This window comes from Drosophila melanogaster, chromosome 3R, assembly GCF_000001215.4.
Source record: "Drosophila melanogaster chromosome 3R".
Taxonomy (NCBI): domain Eukaryota; kingdom Metazoa; phylum Arthropoda; class Insecta; order Diptera; family Drosophilidae; genus Drosophila; species Drosophila melanogaster.
This window is the reverse complement of record NT_033777.3, coordinates 12,191,316-12,212,302: the sequence shown is the minus strand read 5'-3', so window position 1 is coordinate 12,212,302 and position 20,987 is coordinate 12,191,316. Positions and strand designations below refer to the sequence as shown.

The window sequence follows — 20,987 nt, the reverse complement described above, 5'->3', positions numbered from 1 at the left end:
TAAACATGAAATGAAAGAAAAGTGAGTGAAAAACCAGGAAAAACCAGTGCATAATAACACACTGAACTGCAAGAGGTGGAGCTGCAGGAGCAAAAAGCAGTTCCTGCAACAGAATGCGAATAAGTTGCACAGCCAGCAACTCACGAAAAGAAAATAAAGAAAAGCCGAACCACTGGGCGGGAAACCCAAACAACTACCTTAGTCTGTTAGCCAGTTAGCCGCTATAAGAATACCCAACTAACTGGGACCGCGAACATCTTTCAACTGGCTGGCCCTTAAAGTACGCGGATCCCGAAATCGAACAAGAGCAGCAGCGACAAAAGTATGTAGTTCCATTCATGGACAGCCAGAGGAAATTCTTCCGGCAGAAGGGTGTATACGGATACGGAATACCCTAAGATAAGCCCGTTCCGATTATCAAATTCGATTTCCTCCGTTTCACGTAATTTGCGGCCGGGATGATAGTTTCTGCTCGGAAAAATTAATTCCCCACTTCAGTTCATAGCCCGATAAGATTACCACAAATCAAAGCCAACCAGAGTGCAATGTCTGTGATGTCGGGTACATAAACCACCAGAGGAACCTTATCAAAATCCCATTAAGCCATTACAACTAAGCCCACACTGCGAGCGTCGTGGACTTAGTTCCAGGCACAACACTATCGTAAACATACTTATACTCGAATGAAATGGAAAGCTATATAGTTGTTGAAAATCAGCTTTAATGATCCGATGCGAAGGAATTGTTACTAAGCGTTGGGAAGTTATAAATTTTTTATCATTTAAATAAAATTAAGTGCTTAATAAAATGTAAAATGAGGAGTACCCAGGATTATTTTATTTACCAAGGTAAAACCCTTAGAGCAACCATAAGTCTCCTGTAACCGGAACTTTATCTGCGAACGAACTTCATCATCGGCAGCCTTGCCACAGAATTGGGTTTTAGTTCACGTGCCACCGGGAACGGAAAGTTGATTTTCTCTGCCGGCTGCCATTGCTGGAAAATCAGGAAACAGATGTTTGCAAATATCTTGCAAGCGAACTTTTTCGCCAAGGTATTTAAATAACGTTTTCGCTGCACCAACTTTTTGTCAGCCGCAGCGCGGAAAAACGTCAAAATAAAGGACAAAAATGTAAGAAAAACCATTGAGAGCTGGCTGAAAGAAAACCCATTCAATTTCACTGAATGGATTGTATTTCATTTGGCGGAATTTCCCGAATTATCGTGGCTTCGTTGAATAGGGTATCATGTTGTATTCATATCAAAAGGCCGGCTAAATATATCTCGAAGTAATCCGAAGGTAAACATATTAAGAGCTCGTGTCCATATCGATAATCCATTGGTGACTAATTAAAATGTGGGAAAAAAATCAAACTTTCCATTCAGTCTCCGGTATCACGCATTTAAAAGTCGTAAGGTATTCCCAGATTAAAGTCCAAAGGTTATTAACCAAATTTCAGTTGCCCCAAAAAAAAAAAAAAACTACGGGGATTTTTAGCATTGATTTCCATTAATATTTATATCTACATAAAGCAGAGACTGAAGGGCTTGTGTTTAAAAATAAATAGCATCTAATGACAATGATTTGTTTTCTGTCGTATCATTACGTAAGTATCGCCGATAAGGGGGAAAACACAACCCGGAACGAAGATAAAACCCTCTGGCAATTAGGGATGGGGCTGTTCTCATTGACCGGCAAGTGGCCAAAAGTTAATAGCTCTTATCACGACTAAGGACACCCTTCAATTAAAGAACCCAACGCACGCCATCTGATTAGTTTCAATAAATATATGCATACATGCCAGTCGGGTGGTCAACTTTGGTCAATGCCTTTTATCTTTCATTGATACCTACCTTGCACTTAACCTAGGCCATGCTTATCATCTGCAGATAAGCTCTTGGGGATTCGTGTCTTTATAAGTAGCCCCTCCGAGCGAATAGCTCCACAGATAGTGGTCGATCTTTCGGGTGTGCATTCAACCTTTATTGCAGTAAAAATGTCCAAGTTACCTTGCAGCTACGATGCGGAGAACAAGATCTGGAAGGGTATTCCGCAAAACAACCCCTTCAAGCCGGAGACCTCCCTGGGTCGCATCATCTTCAAGAACATGAGGAACTGGCCCAAGAATGTGTGTCAGGTGAGTGAAGTGGAGTCCGACCTGCTCTGATCACTTTCCTGATGTTCTGTGTCATCCCTATGTATCATCAGATTTCCGACTCCGAGGGCGTGGAGGTCACCTTCGGACAGGCTCTCACTTGGGCTATTCGCATTGCCCAGCAACTGAAGAGTCGCGGTCTCGACCACAAGGATATCATTGGTATCTCTGCCAGGAACACCACCTACATTATGCCCACAGCCGTGGCCTGTTTCTTCCATGGCACTCCCTTCCAGTCGGCCAATCCAATTCTCGAGGAATGTACGTAAAATCCCCTACAACGTTATTGTCTTTTTGTCATAATATAAAAAAAATAATGTTATCAAGGTACATCCTTTAATAAAATATTTTATATGTTCTTCTACATTTTCAGCTACTCTTAAGCACCTGTACAACATTTCCAAGCCGAAGATTATCTTCACCGATGCCGATCACTACGACAAACTGTACTCGGCTACCAGCGCGTTCAAGCCAGAGATTATCCTAACCACCGGAACTAAGGATGGTGTCCTTAGCATTCAGGATCTGTTGGCTCCAACAAAGACAGAGTTCTTCTATCAGTGAGTGTGCCATATTGCAAAGCTCCAAAGGGACCAGGTGTTATCTAAATTGTAAACCATCTATGTTAGGCCCACACCGCTGAAGGAAGGACCTTCGCAAACCGTTGCGATCCTCACCTCATCCGGAACTACTGGAATGCCCAAGGCTGTGTGCATCTCGAACGATATTCTGACCCAAGAGACAGTGTAAGTTAAAGTATATTTGAACCTCAATTTATTGTAGATATAATCAAATGAATTTTAAAATTACATAATTTTTCGAACTCATTTTACAGCTTTGTAAATGGTTACGATACCATCTTCATTTCGGCCAGTTTGGACTGGATTACTGGGCTGTGGGCCACCATCTTCAGCACGGTTAACGGTTGCACCAGGATCATCAGCAGTAAGCCCTTCGCCGCGGACTACTTTGTGTACTTAGTGAGCAAGTACAGCATCACATATGCACTGATTCCGCCGGAGCACTGCTGTTCCTTGCTGGATTGCCCCACAGCCACTCCGGAGAAGTTGGGCAGCCTGACGAAGCTGAATTTCGGAGGCGGACGGATGACTCAGGCCACGGTTGAGAGGGTCAAGAAGCTTGCTCCTAATGGAGTGCTGAACTCGTCCTACGGCATGACTGAGGTTGGATTCATAGTGTTCAACCACGGACACTTGAAACTCACCGCTGCGGGCAACCCATTGCCCGGAATTCAGGTGAAGATCGTGGACGACGATGGCAACCAACTGGGTGTGAACCAGACCGGCGAGATCATTGTGCACAATGGATTTAGCTGGAACGGATACTTTGCCGATCCGGAGGCCACCAAGGCGATGCAGGACGAGGAGGGCTGGTTCCACACGGGCGACATGGGCTACTTCGACGAGGACGACTACCTCTACATGACGGACCGCAAAAAGGAGGTGCTCAAGTGGAAGGGTCTGCAGATGTGGCCTGCCGAGGTGGAGGCGGTCATCGACGAGCTGCCGGAGGTGAAGCGGGTGTGCGTGATCGGGGTGTACGACGAGACCCAGGGAGATGTGCCTGGTGCCCTGGTTGTGCGGGAGGATAATGCCACTCTGACCGCACAGCAGGTGATTGACCACGTGGCCAAGCGACTGCCCGACATCCAGAAGCAGCTGCGAGCTGGTGTCCAGTTCGCCGATGAGATTCCCCAGAACCACAATGGCAAGGTCGTCCGCCGATACGCCCGCGATCTCTTCGTCGCCTTGTCCAAGAAGAACTGAAAACCGAGAACTGCCGTGCTTTCGTTTGGAATAATTTATCCTTGATTAAGTTTATTAAGTTAGGCAATCCTGCTTTTCGATTTCTTTCGTCTGAATTTGCCCGTCAAACACTTCTGAAAAGTCGCCCACAACGTTCAATTCTCAGAATAATGTCTCTGTGCATATTTTTAATAAACAAAATGCTGAAGTATATTCAGGACGAACATTTTCCACACGCTTTTAGGTACATTTTTTAGGTACTTGTAACATGTAATCTAATTCCTCAAAGTGGCTTTTATTTGATAAGCTGCCTTCATTACTTTTGCTCAAATCCACCTACTATATCCTGGGTCAAGGAAACATCACAAATCTCTGTGAAATACCCACAGCCCCAATAACATTTCAAAAAACAATTGCCGAAAACATTTGATTAACGCTGCCATCCCATCAATTTGGTTATAAAAATATTGTGTGAGTTTGGGCGGGAATTTGGGCCATAACTCAACTGGAATTGTGTCGCTGTTTCTTTATGGCTAAACACTTTCATTGGGTAAACAAAGAATTGCCATTTTGTGTCAAGGGCCGTGACTCCTCCCGCGCCATCCGATAAAAAGCATTTTATTTAGTCATAAAAATCGCACGCATAGAATTGGCCAGGGGTTACCACGGGGTGCCAAAGCACGGTGGCTCCACAAAAAGAAGCTTTTCACGAAATTAAAGGTAAATAAAATGTTTATGAGTGGAGAGCAAAGCGCTCATATGATTTCACATTCGATTGAATAACATTTACACACGCAGGCGAGCGCCACACGAAGGATTCGCAATCTGTGCCCGGATCTCCATGCTCAATGCTCCGTGCTCCTGGTCCCCGGATCCGTGGAATCCTTGGCTGGCGGGGGTTTGGATGCCAGGCACCCAAAGACGGGCAATAAATTCAAACATGTGCACATAAATTTTTATTTCGATTTGCTGAGCCGCTGTCAGTGATGTCCTGCCCCCCCCCACTCCGCCACTCCCCTCGTTCCCCATCCGGTTTTATGAACTGTGAATATGCGCATGATGAAGTTGCCAAAGGATCTCGGCGGAAGTGAATCGTTCGGCATGCGGTTCCCTCGCTGTGCGTGTGTTTGTGAGGGCGCCCGTCAAATGGTGGCCCCTGCAGGAGGGGGAGTGGCAGACGTCGACGGCATCGCAAATTATTGCATCTCGGTGTGCTGGTAAATCAGGCGATGGACGAAATGCTCCAATTATGGACACAAAATTAAAGGTGTTGCACCGGAATTTTTTTGATTAAATTTCTTAGCAGTTTTAGTTTCTAGTTACTTGATTTATAACATTATCAACAAAAAATACTCATTATATAGCTTGATTTATAGATGATATGGATGCAGTATGTTGGGAAGATATAATAAGACTGAAATATTATAGTTGGATAAATGTCCTAAAAAGGGATGGTTTTGTCCACTGTTCCGGCAGTGGAAGCAGCGACACGAACCGAATTCGAAGCCGTCAGTCAATTGACTTGTCTAAAAGGGGGGAATTGGATTGGGAGTGCGGAAGTCGGTGGCCAACGATCCCTCCGCTTGCATAAGTCAAATATCGAAAACGTCAGCAGCTGATTGAAGCCCCCGAAAGCCAGGCTGCAGCAGTTCAATCAAGCTTGAGATATGCAGAAATCAAAAAATAGTTAGGGTGACGGTGACAGACAGAACAAAAAATGCTGTTGACCTTATATGCCTCTTGTGAGAATTGAACTCACGGCCCCTGGTTTACAAGACCAGTGCTCTGCCACTGAGCTAAAGAGGCTCACATTTTGATGGCGGCAAAAAAGCCAATTTTAGTGGCCCCATTTGGGTACTCTTTTTCGTTCTGCCACCGAAAGATATCTCGTCGAAACATAAAAGAACAATAAACACGTGTTTAAACAGTTGTCAGCACCGATAACTGCTCGAGCTTCGAATGAGGCCGAGAGGTACGCAAGTATCCATTCATTTGGGCAATCACTCAGTTGGGTTGGCTAATTAAAACTGTGGAGATGGATCCCAATTACCACTTTCCCGTTGTAGTTGTAGCTTTCAGTTTTCAGCTTTCATCTGCCAACTGTCTGTCTGTCTGGTAGTCTCGATGTATCGGTAATTGATAGACTGGTGCACTGAGGCAAATACTCGCATTCGCATTCGCATTCACACTCGCACTCGCACTCGTATTCGAATGCAGCACTCACTCTCTCGAGTCTGTTTATTTGGCAAATTGGCAAATCAATTGCCCGAACTGAATAAGCTGCCACACATCAGCAGCACCATCAGCACCTGAGATGTCGCGTTCTATCTGATATACATATGTCTCTTGTCAGCTGCCTGACACCGCAAAAGTAATTGGCACAATCAATGAAATTAATTGAACGCATCGAAATCTAGTATGATCTTTGCCAAACTCATTTGCGGTGAAATTCGGGAAGCCAATGCAGATGGGGTTTAGAATTGGCAACCACAAGCGAAACCACTTCAAGTTCAAAATATTTTCCTATGTTCTTAAGGAAATAAAGTCGGTGCCTAGGGTTTTTATATGTTAATTGGTGAATTGATTTCACTTTACAGGTGTCTGAAAACGCGCGGTAAAAACAAAACAAATTTTTTAAATTCTAGGTGCCTGTAAAGGGGAATTCGAAACTCCATGTATTTCATTCCCATACTTCTCATTGCTAACCACTTTCTGCTCAAATATTTAGACATGTGCCCAACAGCCTGGCATTATTCCTTAAAGCACTCACTTAGCCTGGGGTCATAATTCATTCAAGCTGCTCAGTCTTAAGACCGAAGGCAAACACTCTCGAGTGCAGGACCCACTGAGGAAAGAAGTCGTTGAACAATTTCGCTGCCAGTTGGATCCACTTATAAAGTGCAGAAACACGTATACGCACCGTTGCGTTGGTAGAACTCTCCCTTGGGCAGATTATCTGGCAGCAACAGCAGCATACTTAACAACTATTTATCGAGTTTTTCAATATTTTTAATGCCACTTTAAATACTTGACGCGATTATTTCCCACCGATTTTCCTTTGCATGCATACAAATACCTATCCATATATACATATATATATTTATATATATATATATATAAACCTCGATTCTGCCCTCAGCCAGCACTTTTTGATCCCGCGAAAGCAAAGTTTCAAGTGCCAAACACACGCAAACTTTTTGCTCTGTTGCAGCAGCATGCAAGTTTGCTGCCACCGAGAGACATAAAACTTTTATAGAAGTTATTAAAAGTGCGACGAAATGAAGGGGGCTGAAGGGGTTGAACTGAGGGGTGGAGCAGGAGGGCTCAGATCTGGTAGCAGGTTTCAGCTCCAAAGAGCTGGCAGAAAGAGAGAGAAATGATTCATTTGCCATTCAATAAATCTTCGCTTTACTCTACTACACCAGGCAGCTGGCCGGCAGTTCTCACTTTCTCACACTCGAAGGAAAATTTTTGCCAATCAGAAGAAATGAGGTCTCCAATTAAATGTCATTTTATTTATTTAAATTATTTTGTTTTTGGCAAGAAGTTGAATTCAATATAGTAATTCTCTTATAGATGAAAAATCAGCATTTAAGTAATCATTATTCAGATTAACCTAAAGTGCTTACAGTTAACGGTAAAAGCTAAACCAAAATAAATGTAACATAATTTTATAAATTATTATTATTGAATTAATTTCTTCACCCTTTTCTTTGAGTTCACTCGCTGAGCTCGGTTTTCGCGCTGCTGCATTGGACGGATGCTTTAAGTAATGACCATCAACGGCTGGACGCCGACGGCGCCAGTTTGTACATTGTTATCTGCTAAGGACTGCGGGACTGCAGGCCGAGTCCAAGGTGCAAGGCCCAAATCCAAATCCAAGCCCAAGCCCGGCCCAAACACCATATCCTCCGGCCCCAAGTCGCATGCCCCTTCCCTTCCCGCTGCCATTCATTATTCAAACGCATTAACAGAAGTTGTCCGGCTGGAGCAGGACAATTTTCGTGATATCCTTGACTTGGCATAACTTTGTCCGAGGTGCCCAGGGCTGGGCGGGAAGGATCTGCCGCTGCTGTCCCTACTGTTCCTGCTGCTCCATGTAGTACTACGGATGCCCTTGGTCCTGGTCGTGCAAAAAGTTTCCCTGCTGCACTCGAACAATAACAGAGCCAAGTATTTAAATGCAAATTAGCCCCAAATGATGCAATCATAATGCAAGTGGCTCCAGGACCAGACCCAAAGGCTCCAGGGAAAGAGGAAGCAATGCGGATAAAACGGTTAGGAGACTGTTCCTGTACCAGGTTCGCTTTTAATTTCCACTTGCCTGGGCTCATTTAGCACAATTTGGCAGCCACTCATAATTTCCACTTCTCTTTCTTGCGCTCAAATTAATTTCCACCTCTATTTTGTTATTCTCACTGAAATCCTTGCTAGCTAGACTCGGGCTCGTTATGGGTGCGGAAGATAAATGCATTTCAACACATGTTGTTGAAAGTTAATTTCCGAAAAACGTTGCTCATTTATTGTTAAATGTGCATTTAGTTTTCTTTCCTTCCTTCACCACCCCTCATTTTTTTACGCTTCCACTGTGGTAATGCCTTTTTGATGGTTGGATTTAGATCCAGGCATTTCTTGCCTGATGCACTTTAAATGAGCTGAGTTGGTCAAGCCTTTGAAGTGGCCCAGTCCGGAATTATTCAAATGTTCTCTCGCATTCGCATTCGTATTCGCATTCCCACGGAATGGCCGGAGTTCAAATCTTTGGCCCACAGCTAACTATTTCCAGCTGCTGCAAAAATGGCCAAAACTTGGCAATCGAATAGCCGGCTCGACCACAAACACAATCAGCCAGCTCCCGAAATGAGCAACTTGAGAATTGAACTCGATGCCAGAACAAAGAACACACAGTCCGCACAATCCACACAATCCGCACAATCCCAGCAATCCGGGTGGGCAGGAGCAACTTTTGGTGTTATAATCTGTACCAAATTTAAGTGCTCTTGATATTGCTAATTAACACACAGCCATTCGCACATGCATGAAAGCCATTTGCGAAATTGGAAAAACAAAGACAACGGGCCACCAAAGACTTTTTGCGCTCCTCGGTTGCTGGGTGTAATTGTGATTGGGTTGGTGTTGCTCTTGGCTGGCAGTTCATTATTTGGCCAGCTGCTACTGGATCAGATATTTCCTTGAATTGGGCTTGGCACTTGGATGTGGTCCAAGGAGCTTCACTCGTTTTTTGGTTCAGTAAGGCACTGCATCGGGGCGTATGCGTGATATGTACGACAACAATGCAGGCCGAGAAATTTCGTCGAAACTTTTCAGATATCCAGTGCATGGTGTCTTTGGGACGGAATGTGGCAATGAACGCTTGAGAACACACTTTAAAGTCCATTAGCGTTGAGTGGCCACAAAAGCAAAAGTAGCAGGCAAGGCAACTCCAGAATCCAATCAAACAATTGCAAGTCGCATTGCATATTTATTTATGTATATTCGAATGTACTACATACGTTCATATTTAGCACAATTTATTCAATTGACAAATTTTCAGTCTGCGACATTTGTCACATGAAATTGTGAATGTCCACAAAGAGGAGGAATATTTTTGTCCATTATTTGTGTTACTCTGCGGTTGTCAAAATATTGATCTCCATATAAAGCAAAGGGAAAATCTTTTTCGCTTTTTATTGCAGCTACTTTATTGAAGTTTTGTGGCAGAATAAAAAAGAAGCAGAAGAAGCCAAGAGATATTCCATGAAATATTGTAACTGCTGCAAATTATCGTTCTTCGTTGCTAACATAAAACTTTTACCACCACCACCACCATGAGGACGACCAGCCATTCAGCCAGTCCGCCCTCTAGAAAACCCTCGAATAACTCTATGCAAATGACTCAGACATTTTGCAATTGATGCTGCTCGGGGGAATGGAAATGCAAGACTGGCAAACCGGCTTAAAGTTCTTTAAAATACGCAAAATACGCTTTCAATGAAATCCGAAATCATAGCTCTGCTCCTGAAGTTACCAATTAATGTGAGCCATGTGGCTGGAGCCTGTAATGAAATTGCTTTCAGCTTAATTCCATTGATTCGGATTGCCGCTATCATTGGTCGCAGTAGAAACCATGTCGGGCATTAGCAGGAGACACGACTCGCCATTTCTCCGGAAATCTTCGATAATTTCACATAATCCACAAACTCTCCCACTCGCAGCACACACGGCATATCCTCCCAACAGACAACAAACAGAGCAGAACAATAGCCACAATGGCATTGGCAATCAGCACTTCAGATGGGACGCACTGAAGGAAAAGCAGTTTATTTTTAAATAAGCTAGTTGAGCTTATAAGGATTATACAAGAGAATTTTTTTATTTGTCTGATTTCTTTGACTAGTAACAAGTAAATAAAATATGCTATAGTTAATTGCATACAATGACCCTATCATTTAACATAACATAAGTGTTGGGAAAACTTCAATAAGAGAGCTTGATATAAAACATATTAACTTTTGTAAAAAATTGCAAGGATATTAAATTGTAATGTCTTGATAAGAACTCTGAAAGCCTTTTTCACTGTGCAGAACAGCTTATTGTGAGTTTGTGGCTTTAGAACAATGTCTCGGTGAGTGACTGAGAAAATGAGTGGGAAACTGACTGGGGAATGGGTCATGGGGCGCTGCGGAAGGGTTCATGACGAGACATTGGCATTGGCCGACAGTTAGCTGGCTACAAAGTATGAAACACAGAAAAAGAAACTTTCGCCATTCCCAGTGCAAACACGATGCGGGGAACTTTCAACATTTACTGTTCGGTGGCTGTTGTAACAAAGTTACAAGTAGCATTTGAAACTTGTCCTGCGACTTGTCCGGGAGCATCCTATTGCCGCTGTCCCCCATTGCGTATGAGTGATTTTTATGAGCGTCTCTTCACGTCATGCGTGTTTGTTCCTTGTCTGCCCCGAGTTGTCCCTCCCCCTCCTATCTGGTGTTTATCACCGAGCCCGAGGGCAGGCGCAATTATACGAACATGACAAGTACAATTTGCCAGGGGCTCAACTTTCATGCTCCTCACCTCAATGATTCCCCCGATTTAGTCTTCGATTGTTGTCTTTGGTCTGCCTTCTGTTCTGTTCGGTCAAATCAAATTAAACCACTTAATTGCATAAATTAGCCATCGGACCAAACGAAAAATAGAAACTTTTCCCTTGAAGATTTACCAAGGTCTAACATGCTCAGTCGGACTCTGAATTGCCCCGAATTATTTTGAGGTTTGAGCTCTTATTGTCCACTCAACCGAGACTGCACCAATAAATTAAGTTGGTATTTGTAAAGGTTTTTACAAAATTCTAGCCCAGTTAATTAAAGTCCCGCCCGGAGTCGAGTGAAAAATCTGTGTTCTGACTGGAGTAATTAAGCTGTCAGAACGGATTCCGACTTAAGGAGATCTCACCTAAGTCACAACTCATAACTCATGTGGCCTTCGGGTCGAAGAGAAGAGCAGAAGCAGGAGTAAGAGCCATGTGTCAGGATATTAGTCTCGAGATGTGCATATGACAAATCTGAAAAGTTTCTAGCCAAGATTTTGGCTCGTTTCGAGTCGCTCCACATTTTTCCTTTGCCAGCCGCAAAAGTTTGCGGATGCAGAATGCAAAGTAATCGAGGGCCTTAACCGGAGTTTTAGCTTTAAGTTGTTTGACTTTGACTTTCAACAAAGGAAATCTTCCCACTCGCTGTTTGCTGCTCATTTTTCCCACAGCTAATTGCGCGGTGTCCCAGAGCGGAGGAGTGGAAACGGAGCGCCGAGCTGAGCCATTGGACACACAGGGGGAGGGATAATGTCATAAATCACCATGGATATATGCATAAATTATCGCTTGAGCTCACCCAGCGACCAGCGGCCGGCGAAGTCGATTCCCAGCAAAAGGCGGAGGCTGCGAAAGTTAAAAAACAACGCTCACGATAAGCGAAGCGACATTTAAGGATTTAACGAGAAAAAATCGCTGTCACGAGGACGCATCGTTTTAATCAGTGGAAGACAGCTACTGTACCGCCTCGTCCTTCGCTTTGTTCAGCACCATCCGTTGCACGGTGGAGTCATTAAATGTTTTTAGTGTGTAAAATGAAACTATTATAATATAAACACAAAAAAAATGTTTTCATTGTAGTTTTTAAGGACCGCAACAACCAAAAACTGATCCCGAAAATTCAGTATATGTTAAATTTCTAAAAGAATGTTAACACGTTATTTATACATGGATCAATAATTATAAAACAATGCTGTTAAACATTATATAATCAGATTTTGGGTGCTTAAGCCACTGTCCTTTGGCACGTGCTCATGTCCAGCTGCCCCAGCTTCTCTTCTCCAAACGCGTTCTTTGCGTCTTCGCATCTGAAATGGTAGCAATATTTTGTCAGGCCAAAGTCAACAGCCGGCAGGCAGCAGACGCCAGGACCCGAAAGACAAAGCTCCTCCCGGCGGGACGTGGAGGAAATTTACATTGGCGCTGCAAAGTATGCAACGCATATTTTTACATCACTTCTGTTTGCCTTTCCCAGAGCCACAGCTCCGCAGCAGGACCAACAGAGGGACGGAGCGGAGAGAAAGAGAGCGTTTTATACATTTAAATGTATTTATTTTTCCCGGAGCTAAAGGCAGACCGAGTGCCGCAGGACTCTTGCCGCCTGGAATATGCTGGAAAAAGGTGTGGGCCAAAGGAAGTGCCGGAGGATATGCAAGCAGGCTGGGGCCTTAAATTATTATATTGATAGCTTATGGGTGGAAAAGGGCTAATCTGGTAATCAAGTTAAGAATTTATTCGGTTTAACACATTTGTGTTTGGTGCTAGGGGGAAAGAGAGAGCTTAAGGCTTGCTAGCCAGTTTTAAAGAAAACATCCTGTCATAGTATATTGAAAACTTTAAATTTTATTTAAGGTCCTAATGGTACTCGTCACTTGATAAGTTTTGCAAAGACACAATATGCATCGGTCCCCTTCATATGCATTTCTCGCTAAACTTTGGCAGCTTATCGATCTGAACACCGACCACGTGTAGGACCTGCTGGGATGCGAAAATCCCCGTTCGGATGCAGTAATCCAGGGGCATCCTTTGGACGTACATGGCCAGGAATCCGCCGACGAAGGCGTCGCCACAACCATTGGTGTCGAAAATCTCGCCCTGCTTTACGGGTGGAACGGGGTATTCCAGAACGCGATCGTTATCCTGGAAGACGAGAACAGGACACACCGCATCCGTAATCATTACTAGTCTTGGTCGGGTATTTTCCTTGGGCATTTGCTGCAGCCTAGATCCGATCTCAAAGATATTCTTCGTCTTCCAGTCGTTGGTGTCGCTAAATGCAATGGCCTCTTCCTTATTGCAGATGATTATATCCACGTACTGCAGGATATTGCCCAAGGCTTCCTTTTGCATCTGCAGCACAAACACGGCGCTGAAGTTGAGGATCATAATTCGATTGGTCTCGCAGCACATCCTAGCTACCCGCTCCACGGCAGGTGGACAAACGGCCAGAAAGAAGCCCGTAAAGTAGAAGTACTCGGCGCGATCCAAGGCGCAGATGTTATCATCCTCGTCAATCCAGTCGTCGCTGAAGAGAGAGGCAGCGCCCAAGTTGGCCACTAATGAGCGGTTTGGACCGTTGATGATCACAGCACAAGAGCCTGAGAAATGAAAACGAATGAAATGTAGCTAATTTGTTATGCAAAACTTTTTATTATTCATAAGGTGCTCAGCTAGGTATTTTTCTTTTACTAAATTTGATCATACCTGTCGGCAGCTCTTCCTTCAGCTGATAAAGTGTTAGCAGGCCATCGGATTTGGCCCTCTTTTCGATGCGATCACCTAGCTTATCCTTGCCCACTGACCCTATGAACACAGCTCGAAATGGTGTCTGCACGATCCACTGGAAGATCCGCATCGAGTTCTGACAGGCTCCACCCGCCGAATAGATGACATTTTCCATGTTCATCAACTCATCAAACAGGGCATCGTGCTTTTCATCAGCAATGATCGCAGCATTTGCTTCCAGGCCGTACTTCTCCAGGATCACATTATCCTCAACGGTGCAGGTGATGTCCAGCAGGGGGTTGCCAAAGCCCATAAGTATTCCCTCTGGTAGATCCATTCTTCGGTGTTCCTGACAATCGCAGAAACTCCTAAAGGAAGTTCGAAAGACGCCACCAGAAAAATGCTGGAATGCTGGGGGATGGATCGGAGTTCTTCGGAACAATCGGAATGATTTTATACTGAGGCCAAAAACCCGCCTGGACATTCCCAATATTAGACCCTCGCCGATTCTTGAGAACTCCTACACCTGATGGATTCTACGCCTATTTGTCGTTCATGCTGTTTTACTGTATCGAACTGTTTAATTTGATTGATGTGACAAAATTTATGAGTGGAAGAGAACAGCTCGCCCCTCCGACGAAATTTATTTCCCTCAGTTGGTTAAAACGTTAATTACCTGCATAAATCAATCAGAACAATTAATATTGTTGTGGCCCAATTTAATGTGCTATTAATTACGTATCCATCTTGTCGATGGAAGTATGTATAATTGCTGTGCAATTACGTTGGTGCCTGCCTTCGTGGAGAAGGAGGTAGCTTTGGGGGATTTTATTTTCATTTCTCTGCCGGAGATGAATGAATTGAATGTAAGTGGGCTTGACAAGTAGGCGGAAGGGGCAGTCGGGGTGGGTGCTGGGAATGAATGCAGCCACCCAGAACGTGAATGTCCTTCCGCCGCCAAAAAAACATCAGCAGTGGAGGAGCATCCTGGGGGTGGGGAATGAAAAACAATGGCATTGCAGTGCTTTGCACAAGTTGCCTGGCATAAATTTTAATTTTTATGCAACACAAAAGCTGCAGAAGCAGCCCGAGTTTCCGACGCGCGTTGGAGCCATACAAAATCAGAAATAATAAATTGAGCACCGATTGATTGATACCCTCGGCTCTAAGGGTAGACAACTTGTTTAATATTTAATATCAAATGAGTTTGACTATGGTACGCTGTAGGAATCATATTAATATATATACTTATTGTTAAACTTAAGTATAAATACGGTATTGTCTTAAGCTGATTAACGTTTTGGCTTATGAAAACGCATAGGGCTTTATTATAGGCCATTTAACTTCTTATTCTAAACAGTTTCGGATAATGTATTGATTTAGTTAGGGTATTTTTCAAAGGAAGATAGATATCACCGGCTGAAACGACACCCCATAGCTTTGCTTAAGTGTTCCGTCTTGTTATCAATATTTGTCGCCATAAAAATGCAAAATACCATCGATTCCGCGCATTAATTCCCAGTAATTTTGAATATAAATTGTGCTGTGAAAATGTGTTTTTAATTTCACTTTCAGTTGGATCGCGTGCTCATAATATAGCATACCCTTTTGGGGAGGATGAGGTGTTTGGCGGTGGCGGGTGGCGGGCGGCAGTGCACTGCAGTGGCGTCGTTTATCGCTCGCGAGCCCCGCAAAGTATGCAAGCGGTTTTTCACTTTGCTTCTCCTGTTGTTATTTTTGTTGGTTGCTCTAGTACTAGTAGTAGTTTCTGTTGTTGTTGTCGTTCTTGTTGTTCTTGTTGCTTTTGTTCGCTGGGTAAGTACTTACTTATGTGCCAGGGCATTATTCTTGGCTGTGTTCCTTTCACCAAGCCGCTACCGCTTTTTCCTACAAGACCGGCAGTGGCAGAAGAAAAGCTTCAGCGGCAGGAGCGATTGCAGATGAGCTGGAGATGAGAGGGTAAATCCGGAGGTTGGAAAGCGGAAGGCGGATGGGGATGGAGAAACCGCAGCGGTGACGTGGCAATGCAGCTGCATAATGTGGCATGCGGTTTGCATTAAAAATGATATTGCAACACGAGCCGCACATCTGCAGCTGTGTGCAGTTAGGCGCCGCCTGCAGTCACTGACAGCCGCATGGCAATTATAATCCACACACACATACACTCACTCAGACGCACACTCATCCACGGCTTATGGCTACACTGAAATCAATTCAATGGTAAAATAGGAATTATTTCAGTCAAAATAAGTTCCCATTGTTATTGCTCCACAGAACCCATTATTATATTCTTGGTATGCATTCTTGGTCTTCTATTCTTACATTTGACATTATCTCTTCATATTCTCGCAGTGTATCAACAGAGAAGTGCGAGGGAATCTGGAGCCGGGCCATGTAAGCAGCAGCTGCCAGTGACATACACATCAACATGACACCCTGTCGCTTGACAAAGCTTAGCTCAGGATCTGGGTGCTGGAAGAGGGGCGGAGGCACCGCACTCCCACTGTCATCCCGCTCGCACCCATATCATTTTCCACACATTCAGGCACATTCACACGCTCGACATGTTGCTTTTTGGGTATGAGCCGGAGTGCAGGATGTCCGCTTCCTTTTTCGCCGCCTCACACGTTGTTATCTAACAAGCTTTTTATGTGATTACCTTTTGCCTTCTGTTAGTTTTACTATAATTTGGCCTTTACGCTTAACGAGATTGTTGTAAGGTGCTCCCAGCCAAGAATAAGGAAACCGAACCGGAACACAGTGAGGACTGAGCCAAGTTGACCAGATCCAGCACACAGGACACTCGTCCCATTGTAGTGCACTCCGCTGTTGTTCCTTTGCTTTCCTGATACTTGGGTCAGAACAATGGTGCTGGAGTTGGAGTCATATGAATGGAGTCATGTCGATGTGAGCTTAGATGCGTCGTCAAGTGATAATCCCGTCACAGTACCCCGCTTCCTGTACCATTTCCACAGCTCAACAAACATTTATTTGTGCGCTTAGTGAGGGTTTTTTATAAAAGATAATAAGAAACAAGAATTTGTCGGCTGGAAGGGGATCCCCGCGCCCATCCTGGATCAGCTCACCATGCGGAGGATGAGAATAATCGTGGCCAATGAGAGCAGCACGACGTTGACGGAGAACCGAAAGACGAACAGGCAATTACACATTTCTTCATTGTGGTTGCGGTGGTGTTTAATTGGGGGCAGGGCGTCCTCCTAAGATTCATTCTCCAAACGTCTTACTTCTCACTTTGTGTAGTTTATAGGGTTTCGGTGTGACTAGAAATACAAATAAGACTGAGCTTTTATTGTGAGGAATTGGTATCTTTTGATTTCTCACAATAGGCTTCAATCTACTTACTATAGGCTTTTGAAGAAATCTTTTTAGTTGTCTATCAAAAATTATTTAAAGATTGGATATTCGGTTATTTCCTTAATGGATAAAACCGCCTTTTTCATATTATAACATTATCCAAACGTAGGGCTTGGAAAATTTTCCCAAGCTGTCAAGCCGGCCATACGAAATCAGCTCAGTGTAATTTGTACCTCGACAAAACCGGATCACATAAATGTAAATACTTGCTCTTGGTTATTTAAACATCTTTCGGCGTGATTATGTCCAACTACGCACCCTTTATCAAGCCCTATGTGGAGTACAACGAGCACGGCTGGGGTCCTTGCGAGGTACCCGAATTGGATGTGCCCTACCAGCCGTTCTGCAAAAGTGATCGCCTGGGCAAGATCTGCGACTGGACTGCGATGGTGCCCGAGAAGAAGTTCCCCAGTAAATACGCCTCGACCTTTGGCAACAACAGTCAGTACGCATACTTCTACGAGGACGATGACTCCACCTTCCATTTGGTGGACACCACTGGATCGAAGGCCACCAAGCCCTATCAGCGGGGACGCTATAGACCCAATATGCGCAACAATGTGAGGAGCAGGGGTCGCACGGGGCGTGGCACTCCGAATATAGCAAGTCTCGGGGGATCCACGGCTGGAGGCGCAACTGCCAGTACCACCAAGTACGGAAAGGGTCGCAATACACGCAACACGCAGAATATGGGTCGCAGATTCGGTCGCAATGCTCCCACCAGAATCCGCGAGAGCTCAGTGATGGTGCAATCGGATTGGGTTTCGATCGAGGAGATTGATTTTCCACGCCTTCTCAAGCTGGCACTTCCCAATATTAAAGATGGTAAGGACATTGCCACCTGCGGATGGCTGGAATTTTATGATAAGTTATACGATCGAGTCAACTTACGCAATGAAAAACCATTGCAAAAGATGGATCGTGTTGTGCACACCGTGACGACCACGGATGATCCGGTTATTCGTCGTCTTTCGAGGACCATGGGCAATGTCTTTGCCACCGACGAAATCTTGTCCACCATAATGTGCTGCACACGCTCCAATTACTCTTGGGATGTGGTAGTCGAGAAATTGGGCACTAAGGTGTTCTTAGATAAGAGATATAATGATCAATTTGATTTGCTGACTGTCAACGAGACTTCAGTAGAACCTCCGATGGATGAGGAGGGTTCCATCAATTCGGCACATAGCTTGGCAATGGAGGCCACTCTAATTAATCACAACTTTAGCCAGCAGGTAGGTTTACAGTAGGTTTCAATTTATGTTATTTGTTATTGTACGTTTTTAAATCTTATGTTATTTATTTTTAAAAGGTTCTTCGCATTGGCGACCAAGAGCCACGTTTCATGTTTGAGGAGCCCAATCCGTTCGAGGAGCCAGGCGTGGATCTTGCCTCCATTGGCTATCGCTACCGTCAGTGGGATCTGGGCAACGATGTGGTGCTGATTGCTCGCTGCAAGCACAATGGGGTTATCCAAGGACCCAATGGGGACGTGCAGTTCCTCTCGATCAAGGCGCTGAATGAATGGGACTCCAAGGTGACCAACAGTGTGGAGTGGCGCCAGAAGTTGGACACCCAGCGCGGTGCAGTCTTGGCCTCCGAGTTGCGCAACAATGCTTGTAAGCTAGCTCGATGGACCGTTGAGGCTGTGCTGGCTGGTTCCGATCAACTGAAGTTAGGCTATGTGTCCAGGATGAATCCGCGTGATCACCTGCGTCACGTGATCCTTGGCACACAGCAATTCAAGCCGCAGGAGTTCGCCACCCAAATCAACCTGAACATGGACAATGCCTGGGGAGTATTGCGTTGCCTAATTGACCTTGTGATGAGGCAACCGGATGGAAAGTATCTGATCATGAAGGATCCCAACAAGCCGATGATCCGTCTGTATGACGTTCCGGAAAACGCCTTCGACTCCGACGGCGATGAGGAGGAGGAGTCCAGCGATCCCTTGAGTAACTCCAACGATAACTAACGCCCTCACGAATTTATTCAACTAATAGTTCTCCGAACAAGGGGATCCGTCGACGGACGAGACAAGCCGACACATGCTGACAGATGCGCAGTGAACACAAATGCAATTTAAATTGAGTTTTTGACCAAACACAACATATGAACGGAGCCATCACTTGACATGTCAGTGAACAACGGACCGGGTGACCGGGTGCAGTCACAGTTATTTTGAGGATAACATGGCCACATCAATCACTGCGGTTCCAAGAAATACAAAATGAAACCCGGCTAAATAAATATGCATTGTGCAGAACATCCCCCGCCATTACCGACTGACAATCACAATAATTGCGGGGGAGTGGAACTGGGGCTGAAATGGGTGAAGGGCTGTTTGGGTGACAAACCTCAGGATCAATAAATCACCGAACACGGCATCAATCAATGCAAATTCTGATGCTGCTGTGGTGCTTGGCGTGCGACAATTTAAGCAAAATGTTTTCGTATTCAACAGCATTTAATTAAATTCATATATGTGCTCGAATTTCATATGCATCCTGCCTTTTTTGTTATTTGGCAATTCAATTTGGGCAGTCAGTGAGCACAAAAGTGCAGAAATTATTCCCCAACGGAAATGCAAATCGCTCAACTAAATTACCAAAATGTTTTGCGCATTTTTGTTTTTGTTTCTCCGTCCGCCAATTTCTTTTTGTTCAGCGCCAAATTGAATTTAGACCTATTCAATTTGCATGGATAGGCTTGCACTCCCTTTCTTCCCCAGACAGGATGAGCAAATGATGATGCCTGGGTGTGAAATAAGTGTGTGAAAATATTTAGGGAATTTACGCAAATGAAAATTGAAACCGATTAATTTTAATTCCCTGCCTGCGGCAAATTTGATTGATAAAGTCGGTCCATTATGTGGCAGTGCACAGATTCACAATGCAGCACATACATATGTATATGTGTGCACATCAAGTATACGCACAGTTGGCCGGAAAGGCACTTGATCTTGCCAGTAAGCAGCAGTGAAACACCAAAGTGTTATTCAATTAAAACATTTTGTTTGCTAAATCAACATGTGTGCCTGTGTGTGTGCCTGCAGGACCAACTTACGAAATGACTATTGCGGACTGGTTTTTTAAAGCGTTTGCCGCAGAAAAGTTGGCTCCGGCTGGTTAGCTGCTCGAGTGGCTTCAGCTACCATGTACCACCAACTACGGAGTACAGACTACCGACTACCAGCTGGCAACTACCGGCTTTAGCTACCAGCTTTAGCCTTAGCTGTAGCTGCAGTTGTAGCTTCGGCTTCTGGCCAGGACTGGCGTGGCATTTCAAGGTCTGCGCTTGGCTAACCACGCCGTTGAAAGGCGTTTAACAAACTGGCAGGCCGGGTTGGCCAGGGCACTTGCCAGCGGCAACAACTCCTAGCCCAACTCAAGTGGGGCCTTAACGCAAAACTTTGTACATTTTATCGCATATGCAGGGCTGCGGGCCATTCCGGGGTAACGGAGAACACAGACCGGAGAGCCCAGAACACAGGGTGTGGGTTAGTGGGCTGAGGTATGGGTTTAGATGGCCAAGGCATTTGCATATGCAACCACAAACACCGCCCGAGTGAAAAGTTAAGCGTTGAATGAGGGCGACAAATTGCAAATTAAACTCTTTTGCATTTTCCCAGCATCACATCACATGAGGAATAGTTGTAAATAAAACTGCCACACCCGCGTCAACTTTTTCAGCTCCTGCGACCTCCAACTAAATTCAATTTCATTTCAATTTGCCTCACTCGCTTTTTTCGCTGAAATGGGGTTATGGTAGCTGGAGCCTCGGAAGCCGTCTGAGCCGCATTAGGAAACCAAATGCGACTTTAAGTTGCCACCAAAGCATTTGGCCCCAGGCCCTCTAGCCGTTTAAGCAACGGATTTG

General features: G+C 44.7%; 4 protein-coding genes and 1 non-coding gene across 5 annotated transcripts; 2 read left to right on the top strand and 3 right to left on the bottom strand.

Annotated features, from left to right (window-relative positions):
• Positions 1–1,942: 1,942 nt before the first annotated feature.
• CG4830 (uncharacterized protein) lies at positions 1,943–4,144 on the top strand. Its single transcript, NM_141903.3, has 5 exons — positions 1,943–2,138; positions 2,210–2,417; positions 2,530–2,716; positions 2,786–2,902; positions 2,992–4,144. The coding sequence occupies exons 1-5, from the start codon at positions 1,998–2,000 to the stop codon at positions 3,941–3,943; spliced, it is 1,605 nt and encodes a 534-aa protein (NP_650160.1). The 5' UTR covers positions 1,943–1,997; the 3' UTR covers positions 3,944–4,144.
• Positions 4,145–5,656: 1,512 nt separating this feature from the next.
• tRNA:Thr-TGT-1-1 (transfer RNA:Threonine-TGT 1-1) lies at positions 5,657–5,728 on the bottom strand. Its single transcript has one exon. It is a non-coding gene; the product is annotated as a tRNA-Thr (tRNA).
• Positions 5,729–12,829: 7,101 nt separating this feature from the next.
• On the bottom strand, positions 12,830–14,362 carry Adk1 (Adenosine kinase 1). The gene is made up of 2 exons (NM_169457.2): positions 13,713–14,362; positions 12,830–13,606 (listed from the first exon to the last, which is right to left on the bottom strand). The coding sequence occupies exons 1-2, from the start codon at positions 14,215–14,217 to the stop codon at positions 12,921–12,923; spliced, it is 1,191 nt and encodes a 396-aa protein (NP_731676.2). The 5' UTR covers positions 14,218–14,362; the 3' UTR covers positions 12,830–12,920.
• A 2,366-nt stretch (positions 14,363–16,728) lies between these two features.
• On the bottom strand, positions 16,729–17,009 carry CG43450 (uncharacterized protein). Its single transcript, NM_001260144.1, has one exon. The coding sequence runs from the start codon at positions 16,960–16,962 to the stop codon at positions 16,816–16,818; it is 147 nt and encodes a 48-aa protein (NP_001247073.1). The 5' UTR covers positions 16,963–17,009; the 3' UTR covers positions 16,729–16,815.
• A 282-nt stretch (positions 17,010–17,291) lies between these two features.
• eIF3d2 (eukaryotic translation initiation factor 3 subunit d2) lies at positions 17,292–19,600 on the top strand. Its single transcript, NM_169456.1, has 2 exons — positions 17,292–18,343; positions 18,421–19,600. Exons 1-2 carry the CDS (start codon positions 17,351–17,353, stop codon positions 19,081–19,083), a joined length of 1,656 nt encoding a protein of 551 aa, NP_731675.1. The 5' UTR covers positions 17,292–17,350; the 3' UTR covers positions 19,084–19,600.
• The last annotated feature ends 1,387 nt before the right edge of the window (positions 19,601–20,987 follow it).